The sequence below is a fragment of the Brachyistius frenatus genome, unplaced genomic scaffold (genome assembly GCF_029030835.1).
Source record: "Brachyistius frenatus isolate BFR_SWC_R1_liver_20210118 unplaced genomic scaffold, ASM2903083v1 Contig_33, whole genome shotgun sequence".
In the NCBI taxonomy this organism is placed as follows: domain Eukaryota; kingdom Metazoa; phylum Chordata; class Actinopteri; family Embiotocidae; genus Brachyistius; species Brachyistius frenatus.
The window spans coordinates 3,076,132-3,088,389 of record NW_027210632.1 but is presented as its reverse complement, the minus strand read 5'-3'; the positions used below and the strand labels follow the sequence as shown (position 1 = coordinate 3,088,389).

The window sequence follows — 12,258 nt, the reverse complement described above, 5'->3', positions numbered from 1 at the left end:
TTTGGGTTGGCTCTCCAGTACATGCTGATAGTCCCAGTGGTGTGAGACTGTTTATCAGAGTGCTAATCAACAGGATTGGTTAATGCAGGAGGGTTATTAGCAGCCTCGAGGAGTTGATTTGGGCACGTGTTTAAGAGATTAGGCTGGGGGTTTGCCTAATTATAAATACATGCTGGATACCCACCTAACAAATAAGTACACATTTGTTAGGGGATTTGGAAACCCAGCGCACATCACATCACATCACATGCCGACGGCCAAATTATCCGTCTCCCTTCCTGCCTTCACCACGTCTATCTGCTCACTCCTCTGAAGCTCACAGACGTTTTACTCTGATGAGCCGATGATGTCCCTCGTATGAGACATAAATGGAAACAGGGCTGCAGGTTGGAGTGATGACATTTTCCAGTGCAACTTCACAATTAACTCCGGGTTCACACTCTGCAAATCTTTTCCAGAAAAACTGAACCTGCTTTTGTTATTCAAAAAAGCAGAAACTGTTGTTTGACTCCTCGTCCTCCTCTACAGTGAAGTTTGAAATCTTGGCAAATATTCTGATTTAGTTTCTTCCAGCGAGTTCGACGTGAAACTGGACACTGATCACACATCTGTGCGTTCAACATGCAACTGAAGCTAACAGCTGGTAAGCTTAGCTGGCCTGTTAGCTCACCTGTTCTCCGCTTTCAGTTTACAAAATGTGCCTACCAGTGTATTTTGTTTCATCTGTGCAAAGAAAAGTGTTGATATGATAATATGTGGTTCGATGGGAGGATACGCGATGGATTATGTTTTGGCTGGATGCAGTGACTTCCTGAGACCTTGTTGTCCCTGTAAGAAGGCCAGGCAACCGGTGGAGACCCAGGAAGCCACTGCGCCCCCAAAATATTTCATTTCTTTTGTACGATTAAGCAAACAAGACATAACATTTTGATTAGTGAGCAGTAGCGGTGTGGGCAGGAAGAGTCTGTTACCTTTGGAAAGATCTTATCCCCGTTTCTGGTCTTTGTACTAAGCTAACTGGCTGTTGTTGGTACCTTCATATTGCCAATACAGACATGAGTGTGGTTGATTTAACTTTCAAAATATTCTTTCAATTTGAAATATAAAATATTTGTTATAGCAGGCTAACAGGCTGGGTTTACTTCTCTGTATCTGACACCTTTAAACCAGCATGTTATCATTAACCCACTCTACTCACAAAGTTTGCACACGTCAGCCACAGAACTACGGATAAATTCACAGACTTGCATGATGTCTTGTGGCTGACCTCGACCCTGCCCGTCTCTGTGTCTATGTGACTGGATAACTTAATGACTTTACCCTCTGTGTTTCCTACTGATGAACAGCAGGAGCAAACGTCCCCCCTGACATCACTCTTATTATGTACATTTCATCAACTCCTTCCATTAAACTCCAGGGTCAGCTCTGTTTAAGACTTTACATGGCTGTCTTAGGTCGACTCATTAGCTATGTGGTAGGTAGGTTGCACCCAAACACTGACAGACGTTCAGTATGGTCACTCAGACGTGCGGGCCCCGTCTGGCCATCAGGTGAAAAATGGTTCCTATGGTCACAAACCATGTCATTATGTGAAAACCACAATACCCACAGAGGATAAATGAGTCATTATTGGATCAAATTAATGACTCCCTTTGGACTGGGTATTACTGATGACTTTCCATGGGAGGAATGAGTGGACAGATTTGTACATATTCGGATGAGTTGAGTGAATTTTGAGATAATGCTGAGGTCTTTAACTGAATATGGAAGAAGCACTGGAAACATAGGATAACTTTGGACTGTTATTTCTACTTTAAGGTCTGTAATAGCTGGACAGCTAATCGGAAATGACATCAGGCTGTTCTACAAAATTGTAAAATCCACACTCCAGTATCTGAACCCTTTGCTCACTGAATGAAATGCAACAACCTGGGCTGTATTACACAGCCCTGCTTGGGATAGTGATGCAGCCATCAGGCATTTAGAGGGGATGTGGGCAGCTGTTACATTTGCTCTCCGGCTGTAAATTGTGGTTTGGAGAAATGCATCATTTTGGGAGCTCTGAATGCTTTAGTAATGTCCTAATCAAGGCCTCCTCATGCAGTACCCAGTCTCTGCTCTCACCGCCTCATTTTCAAGGATAAACATTTTCACAGCACGCAAATACCTCATCATTGTGTTTTGTGAAATTTTCTGTTGCCAAAGAACACTCTTCCCACTGCACAGGGAGTGAAGGTGTAGTATTGCTTATGCGGTTATGACTTCGTGTCCACGTTAAAAAAAAAAAAAAAAAAAAAAAAAAAAATGGTGGTGAGTTTGAACCCGGTGGAACCTCTGGGATTTAAAAGGACTATGCAATTCAGGATAATCCTCGAACTCTGCAGCCCCGCACTCGAGACTCGTTCAGCCATGAAATTAAGATCAGATACAACACAGAGAGGACCTTTTCCAAATAGCAACACACAGATAACATACACTAACACCGGTGTGCACACAAACAAAGTCGGTGGCATATAGTGTGTGTTCAGCAAACTAGTGCAGAATTGGACATGTGAGCTAACACACAGCGCCAGATAACGGGAACTCAAACAATACACTCCCACATAAAAATGCCCACATGCGCATACTCTGAGGCGCATAAACAAGCATACTCCTAAAATTAAACTGTACAACATAGAAGCAAATAACCTCTGCGTCATTGTCCTTGTGCCCCTGACACAATGTGTACATCTTACTGTGACCACACATCTGCTGTGGTGTGTGTTTCTGTGTGTTTAGTTGTAGGATTCATTGGGGGACGGCCTACAGAGAGTACAGTGTGCCAGAGGTGAGATGGAACAGAGCTACTGTACTTTTGTCTGAGCTAATCTCCTTCCTCTTCACATTATTCCAATACTACGTTGGTTTTAGGACATTTAATGTGGTCCGGTAACTCAAACAAGAATCACTGACAAATTTGAAGAAAGGACAGGAATAGAATTTGGGTAATAAAAAAAGCAAACATTACATGGAAGAGCTCTAATCATGATGCCATTACAAATGTGGACTTACCCCGAGGTCTTTCCCTGCCCACTTGCATTCATCCCTCTTAGAGGGGGTGGCGGGCCATGCAATCTGTTCAAATGAGAAAAAAGACAAAGTCACATGAGGCTGGAGGTGGAGAGGAAGAATTACATGTTGTTTCATGAAACAGAAAACCGGAAGGCAGTGAGTCAAAACAGTGAATCAGAGGAAAACAACATTTGTGCAATTCCAGGAGAATGACTTTGGATTTGTCACGCGTTATTTTTATTAATATTCTTTATTTTCATGCATATCCTTGGCCTTACCATCAATAAACTGTTTTGAGTAAAATGATCAGTATATAATACTAAATATATAAAAGGGATGGTCTCTTAAATGCTTTATGGGTGAAGGATTTACATCACAGCTCAATGAAAATGAGAAATGAGAAAATATAGTGTGTTTATGTAAAATTAAACAAAATATGTTGGAAAATGTACAATTACTGCCCCCTATATTGCATTTGCTGTGTCAATTAAGACATGTCATTCAGTCTAAACAGGGGTTCTGGTTCAAATTACTGCATTTAAAAAGTTTGAATCCTTTTGTACGGTTGAAGACCTCAGCATAAGGTTGTACTTTCCACATCAAGAGAAACCAGAGTTTCGCTACTTTGTTTTGGAAGAGCTAGGTCTCACTGTCATCCATCTGTGGCCCCTCGTGTCACATGAATTACAAACACACATGGAGCATGAGTGCATGTGTGAGCTGTAATAATTCAGGGAACGATTATATACTCAAAAGCTGGGTGCAATAGAGCGCCGCTTTTTGCTGCTGGCCATGCAGATGTCAATAGACAATGTAAATGTATGCACATGCATGTCCTCGCATTATTATGTCCATACAATACACACAGTTACACAGAAATTCCTCATTCTATTCCTAGACTTTATCTCCTTTCGAGATCAGCTGAGTTTTCCTCTCATGGGAGTCTACTTTGCACATTTCAGGGTAATTACACTAAATTTGCTTAATCACTGCTTTTTGGCCTTTATCTTATAATGATGCAAAGATTAGAACAAAAGAGCAAAAAGGAAAGAAAAAGTGCACATCCGAGCCAAGGGCAAAAGAATTCGGAGACACACTCTCCCTCTCTGAATTGACTATGTATTTTTCAGCACTTTCATTTTCCTGTTCGGCTCTCTGCAGCCTGCAGGCAAGTCTGTGTCAGTCTTGTGTGTCCATGATAGCAGCCTGAATCAGATAAAAAGACTGTTAACCTAGTCCAGGTGGAGTAATGGAATTATTGACAGCCCTGTCTGGACCCAGACAGACAGTGGGAGGGATGAAGGGAGGGGAGAAAGAGATGGAGTAATGGACTCCAGAGGAGAGGAGAGAATTGGTTTCTAAACATGTAAGAGCCCTAACTTTTTTAGTATGTTGTTTCCATGCCGGAATGGGTCACGCCCATCTCCATTCAAACCTTCTAGCACCAAACATTGAAGGGCGGGAAGTTTGCCACATCCCAGTACTTTTGAATGGTGAATTTTGTTAGGGGGACTGAATAGGAAGTTAGAACCAAATGTCAGCTTTCCAAATGCTCATATTTTTGCTGACAAAAGGGCTGGAAGTTTTGACCAATCATCCATCTTGGAATCCACATACACCATATCAAGTGCTGACTCTGCAGAACCTTTGGGGTGCTTTTTTTTTTTAGCTTCTTATGGATGTAGAACAAGGTCAGCTTTTTACAGCAAGCTCTATTATACACACGCACACATATACTATGTCAATTTTACACAAATAAGCCCATAAGATGTTTTTATTTGTGGTTTTAAAAAATTGGGAGGGCTCGTTACCCCATTCAGTTGATTTAGGGGGTGGCCATTTGGAAACCATTCCACCACTTGAGGTACCATTTGGTAACTGTTCTGACAATCAGGGTGTCATTTGGGAACATTTCTACCACGAAGGTTGACAAATTGGAACTTTTCTATACTATTCTTGCTATTCATGATGTGTTGAGGGAACATTTCTGCCACTTCAGGTACTAATTTGGGAGCTTTTCTGTCAGTCAAATAAATTATCATGCATCTGAGTTTTACCTGTTTGTGCTCTCTGTTGATATTGACGAGGTCAAAAGAGAAGATGTGGTCTTCAGCTCCGACCAGTAGTCTCCCTCGCTCCTCATCCAATAGGAAAGTGTCGTAGCTCGAGCTGTTGGCCAAGCCATTGAAGGTCATGAGGTTACTGGACTCTAACATCTCTGGAAGAGAAGAAGAAGAAAATGGTGTTGAGGCTTAGATGTATGGATATGGATAAATAAAAAACCCCACTAAAAAACAGATGAATAAAAAGATTCAAATGAGAAAACAACCCCCACATTTCTGCAGTACAAAACACCTTTTCACTTAAAAAAAAAAAAAAAAAAAAAAAAAAAAAGCACGGACTAATCACACACCGTTTCGATTAAATACCGTATGAATTATTCATAACTAAAATATCAGTGACCAGTCAAGACATGTTTTGCTTTTTTCATTATAGCCATGTGTTAATAGCTAGAAGAACAGTTCTAAGTGCTGCCCCAATCATGGTGCCCTTTTGTATGAAATTACAATAAAGGAAATTTCATGTTTCCTTAATTGTGTTTTCACTCAAACATTTACAAACAATCACACACACATATCCATATGGACACATGTCAGTCAAATATAGCGTGACGCATTTTAAATGAACACAGCATGTCCCAATCAGGGACACAGTTCAGACTGTTCAGCCGTGTGATTGGCTGAATAATTCATATGGAGTCAGGGCCAGGGGACACACTCGGGTGTAAGTAAGTATGCGCAAGGGTGTGCATGTATCTGTAAATGGGTTATAATGCAAATCAACATGAATGAGTTTGTGACTGCACATGTACCTCTTCACAGAGTTCCACTCCGGTGTACAAAGTCCTTGAGTATAAACTGTGGCGAGCTGACACGAGACTTCATGTATAGGCTAAAGTCTAGCCAGACTGCTCACAGTCAGTTAAAGTTTAATCACCAAAGATGAGTTCCATCAACTCTGAAGGTTCAACAATCACAAGACCATCAGCATTATATTAACAAGGAAGAACACTCCCCTCCTAAAAGCAAGTTAACACAGGATTATATGTCCTATAAATGCTAATGTGAACAGCTTTTGTGTCAGTGAACCTTGTACTTTGCTGTAGCACAAAGAAGACAAAATGGATCATTTTGGTATTGGTTGCTACAACTGTGCACAGCCATACAGCAGGTTCTTAGAGTAAAGCTTTGATTTTCAGGGTAAATGGTAAAGAATCCAGAATAATCCTCAGTCAGTCTACAGAACATGTTCTGCAAAACTCTACAAATGTATAAATCAAATGCAAAAAATACCAAACATTCTCTATTTACAGCTTTTAAAATGTGAGTATTTGCTGTATTTCTATGTCTCATATCATTGCATATTTTAAATCCTTGGGTTTTGAACTGTTTGTTGGACAAAACAAACAAAAAGTAATACTTTTTGCAGCCCTATGTGAAAGTGTTTAAATATCAGCAACATACTGTGTGTAAAGACTATTTACTAAATACATTTCCTTCTCTTCACAACATCTAATTACTAGATATTTCTGTTATGTAGGATGCATGATGCCCAAATGCCAATTATAAGACAATGCAATCTAATTGAAGCTCTCACCACAAAAAAATATGCTGCACATCAATCAAAATATTTGCTCAGCTCTGCAGGCTGGTCTAAAATATTATAATTACAATAACAGCATTAACATTTGACTTACAACTAAATAAATTGTAATTCAATTAATCTATTAGCCATTGGCCTGTGGTTGGCCTGCTGAATACACAACACATGCTGTGTGTGTGTGTGTGTGTGTGTGTGTGTGTGTGTGTGTGTGTGTGTGTGTGTGTGTGTGTGTGTGTGTGTGTGTGTGTGTGTGTGTGTGTGTGTGTGTGTGTGTGTGTGTGTGCACCACAGGTAAAGTCTTCTGATACGTCAGCCTCGGATCAGAACGCTCCATCCATCATCGTCAGTGACACCACAGCACAAAAGGACACACACAGGGACACAATATAGAAACCAGCACAAGCGTACGCACACAAGCATGTGTGTGCATACACACACACACACACACACACACACACACACACACACACACACACACACACACACACACACACACACACACACACACACACACACACACACACACACACACACACGTGTGCAGTCAGTCCAGTGCATTGTGATCTCCCTGCTCTCCCCACAAAGCTCTGATTGACGGGCTGCTATAGGAGCCATCTGCGCCCACTCACAGTGTGTAAGATCTGGACATCTGTGTCTACATAAGAGAAAGGATTGAAGGAGATGGAGGAAGTGGTGTGTCAACCATCGCTGGGTATCGAGTACGAGTGGGGTGGATGAGGGCTGCGAGAGGGAGTGGTCATCACCTAATAAAGACGGTTGCAGCTCATCTGCGTCAGTCGGATTTGTGTTTGAGGAAAGGTTTAAGGCTACGGAAATAGAGTGGGCGGGTGTGGGCATGAATGGATGTCTGTGGATGCGAGTTTGTGAGAATTTGTACTTTACCACAGATGGGTTGAGCGTATGTGTGTAGGTATCTTTTCTACACTCCATGCACACCAACATCCTGGTATTCATATTTATTCACACACAAGTATACAATGCTCGAATTACAATGACAAGTAATTTAATATTTAAGTTAGGAGTTGTCTTCAGAGTTGTTATATTGTCATGTGGCAGCCAATCAGATACCTCCGTGTTCTCAGTTTACCAATAAGACACGACATAGCTGTGTCAGGAAATGAGTTTGAGAAGGGAAGTAAGGAAATGCAATTTCAAGTCAACAGAAAGCCGGAGGAGGTCTTCTTGCGTTTCAGCAATAAAGCAACAAAAAAAAAGCAACGGACGTGGCAAAGAACCAAACTAGGTATAAAAATGGGAATTAAATGAAAACATAAATAGTTTTGGGGTAATAAAATATTAGGAAAAAATAAAAAGGGAAGAAAAGAATGTCAGATATTAAGGACAATCAAATGAACAAACCAGAAGACAAACAGCAGTATCCTCTGTCTGTTTCCACTTTCCTGAACTTCTATTCGCTGCCATTTTGGCTTGATATGTGGCGACCCCTATCACTTGAAACTGAGCCGAGCCCGGGAGCAGGGACTGAGGTCCAAAATGTCAGCATCTGAGGTCCATCATGTTGGTTTCCCCCAGATGGGCCGCAGTAAAAAACAGACACGCACATTTCAACACGTGGTGATCTCTGACAAAGACAAGGTGGTCTGTGCAAACACACACACACAAACACACACACATATTTTATCTGGGCCGGGATCTACTGTGGTTTGGAAAATCGGAGGAACTGGGCGTGAGCACCTAAGGACCTCCAACCTAAACACAGACACGCTCATTTGAAAATGGGAGCAAGACAAGAAGATGGAGAGCCCACAAGCTCAGCTCATACAAAATATAGTAACCAAGCAGAGGACACGAATACACACACTCGCCGAACATATACGTGGAACACAAACAAAGGAAAGCAGGTTCAACGTGAATTCACTGTACTCTGTTTTTATGCAAACCCCATACCACATGAAACTTACATACATATATTAATATTGACCCAAATGTATGCACCGCATTTCACAGTTCTCCCTGAACACACACACACACACACACACACACACACACACACACACACACACACACACACACACACACACACACACACACACACACACACACACACACACACACACACACACACACACACACAGACACACAAGTCTTCCCAGTCTAAATTGTAATCCAATCAGAATTTCTGCTTATGCAGCATGAACTAGTGGAACAGTGAGCGCACTCAGCAGCTTCCACCTCTAACACACTCCCCGGCCCCAGACCCCCGAACATACATGAACACACACTTTTGTGACACACACGCACGCAACTCCTCTCCTGTCTGTGTGTCCATACAAATGCCACGTGCCCCCTTCGCCACACACAGTGTGCTTACACTAGCCTTTGAACACACAGAGACATTTAAACACATCTACTTGTGTGTGCATTCCACTCACTTCACACACACACACACACACACACACACACACACACACACACACACACACACACACACACACACACACACACACACACACACACACTCTCGGTTCGGTCTCTGCTACCCACTTTCTCTTGTTACACACATCCTCTGTCTGCTCTCTTTCACTCGCACATTCTGTATTTCAACATGCAGGCACAATGGCCGATGCAAAAAGCTACAGAGATGCATGCAAACTCATGTCACGCACGTGCAAACACACACATATGCAAATATGAATACACACCTGAGTGTGCATGCAAGAATCTGTGCAATTAGTGTTTTGGTTCAATTTGTAGTTTGCTGTTAACATCAGACTGAATAATGGAAGCTAACTTTTGCGTCATCTCATCTACATATTTACACACGTACTAGATTGTGGTTATGCGTCTTTGTTTTCATATTCCCTCCATGCACGCACCGCTGTACATTCAAGGACACAGCTTGAAACTGGTAAATACAACCAATTCATTCAAATAAATTACCATTTGCTGCTCCGTCATACTCCATTATGGAAAATAACCTGGCTCTTGTCTTAAAAAGCTCGCGGAGAAGAAAAAAAAAAAAACTACATTCAAAATTCAAGAGCAATTGTCTATGGAGTACTCTTCACTCCCCCATCCTCCAAACAGGCAGGCGTTTTGGACGCCTACATGCCACGCAATAGCGGAATAATGAAACGGCATGAAAGAAAGGCGACGGGGCATTAAATTATGTTTATCTGAATGCGTGTCCGTGCGGCTGCGTGAATGTGTGTTTGAGTGACGTGAAACATAAAAGCCCGACAGCGGAAAACACTTGACTGAGATGCAACAGATGGATAATATTCCATTAAAAATAATGCAGCCCTTTTCAAGTGTTTTTCTTGTTCATATATACCGTGGATGATGAACAAGCAGGGGAGTTTTCAAACACACACAAAAAAAGGTCTCTGAATGGCAGGTTTTACTTGTTCATTTCCTGTTTGTCGAGACTGCTTTCTTTTTCTTCTGCAGTTGGCAGAAAGTGTGCGACTTAGACCCAATAGGTGCTGTTCCCGTGGTTTATAAGAGAGTCTGTGTGTTACTAAAAATCGACTCCACTGACATGCAGGGGGGGAAAAAAAAAGAAAAAAAACTCAGCTGAAAAGAAAATGGTAGCTTAAAAGGAACAGATGCAGAGAATTGCACATGTTTATCTTTTAAATACAAGGCTGGCTTTAGAAAAGTAAAGGCACACAGAACTATAATATCTCCAGTGGTTTGGTTTGGCACGTCAGTCTCCCGAACGCGTTCTTTTTTTCTCCGTGTGTGGTACAGTGTACGTTTACTGCTTTCATGATAGCCTCGGCCACAAAACACAGGTGTTAGAAGAAAAAAAAAAAAAAAGGACGAGACAGCCAGCACCATGGAAATTTGCTGAGAGCTTTGCTTAACAAAGTGTTCAAATATTATCCTAAGCTCAAGGATATCCACACATGCCTCAAAAGTTCACCGCCCTCTCTCTCTCTCTCTCTCTCTCTGCTTCTCCCTCCTTTTCCTTCGCTTTTTCTAAGCACAGTAGCAGGTGTGGGTTGGTTTCCATGGTGACCGTCTGTATAACACAACCTGGGCCTTTGGGTTTCTTGTTCAGGTGCAATTGCGTGACAGCTCGGACGGAAAATGTCTAACCTTACGCTCGGTGCCATGAACTCTACAATTAAGATTTTATTATTCCACTCAAAAGAACAAAGACTGCGCGATTGAATCAAGTGATGACTGTTTTTTTGTTGTTGTTGTTGTTTTTTTACTACAAACGCACTAAATATGCCACAAATTTGCTGTTGAAGCCATAATGATTTTACTTTGCAGAAAAACAGGGAGTTGTTTTTTTGGGGGGGATTCAATTTTTTTTTCTACACAGTTTCAGCTGAAATTGAAACTTAATTTTAGCTTTTTTTTAACCAAAGTGATTCATATTTCACAGTCGAGGACTGTATCTTATGAGACAGTTTAATGACATATTCTGTCTTGAGAATGTGACTCAGTGTACGTTAAAACATAGAATATGTATCAGAGGGACTAATAAGGAAAACGTGACCACATCCCAAACCACACTGAATCTATGCGCGTAGTCTAAGTATGTGTTGAATTTCACCATACAGTACCATTCATCTTTCTCAACCCAAATGCTAGACTTCCTTGTCACCGCACAACATTCCTGTTTTCCCTCAAGAGAGTGAGAGAGAGAAACACAGAGAGAGGAGAACACAAGAGATCTGAATATACTAGAAGATCTGAAAGGAGAGCAGCGGAGAGAGCAGCAGAATGAGACACACGGTAGAGACATAAAAAAAAAAAAAAAAAAAAAGCTTTAAAAACAGGGATAATTACAGTAAACTACAACATAAACATGAGCGCAGAGGGGAAAAAAAACAAAAAACAAAAAAACTCACAACAAAAGTGGTCAAATATGGAACCATTTCATTAGCGTGTGTCTCCTCCTGTCATTGGACGGCTGGACCACAGACCAGCGCTGCGACCACAGACGGCTTCGAGGCCTGGCCGTGCTTACCGCAGATACACCACTAAATGCTCACGGTGCAACCGGGCTGCTCAGCTTCTCTGCTTCTTATTACTTTTAGGGAAAACACACACAGACGCATGCAAATATACACACTCACTTTGATATGTAAATACGGCCCCCGAATTCTTGTTATGTAGGAACAAACTGGCAAAATCACACAAATCACAACAATCAAACCTCTGCAAAGCTGTGCAGGGAGAGGAAGATGGTGCTATCACTAGGCAGCTTGATGGACGGACTTTGAGAGGAACCAGGCTGTGGTTACCGTGGTCATGTCTGGAGCCACTGCCTGTTAGTGCAGCCTGTCAGCTGCACGGTGTAGCTGAATGTCAGCTCTGCCATTTTATTACCAATTAATGAGGCAGGGCTACAGATCTGGATGTGTCTCCGGCAAACTGTGACAGCGAACACATTGATGCGACAGTTGGACACAAATCCGCAGGCAAAGATGCACAGTTCAGCTCCATGCAGCCCTATTTAAGGATATTGTGTTACAAAATGATGTTTTACTGCGTGCTTTTCCTTTCCAGGAAAATGAAACTGAATAAAATCCCATATATAAA

At 41.7% G+C, this 12,258-nt stretch overlaps 1 protein-coding gene across 1 annotated transcript in view; it reads right to left on the bottom strand.

The window, feature by feature from the left end:
* Positions 1-12,258, bottom strand: part of sema3aa (sema domain, immunoglobulin domain (Ig), short basic domain, secreted, (semaphorin) 3Aa) — a 34,494-nt gene that overhangs the window by 15,563 nt on the left and 6,673 nt on the right. Inside the window, exons 2-3 of the mRNA XM_069700365.1 lie at positions 5,109-5,269; positions 3,052-3,114 (exon numbers count right to left, since the gene is read on the bottom strand). Of these exons, the coding sequence (XP_069556466.1) occupies positions 3,052-3,114; positions 5,109-5,269 (224 nt within the window). The remainder of the gene's footprint in view (positions 1-3,051; positions 3,115-5,108; positions 5,270-12,258) is intronic.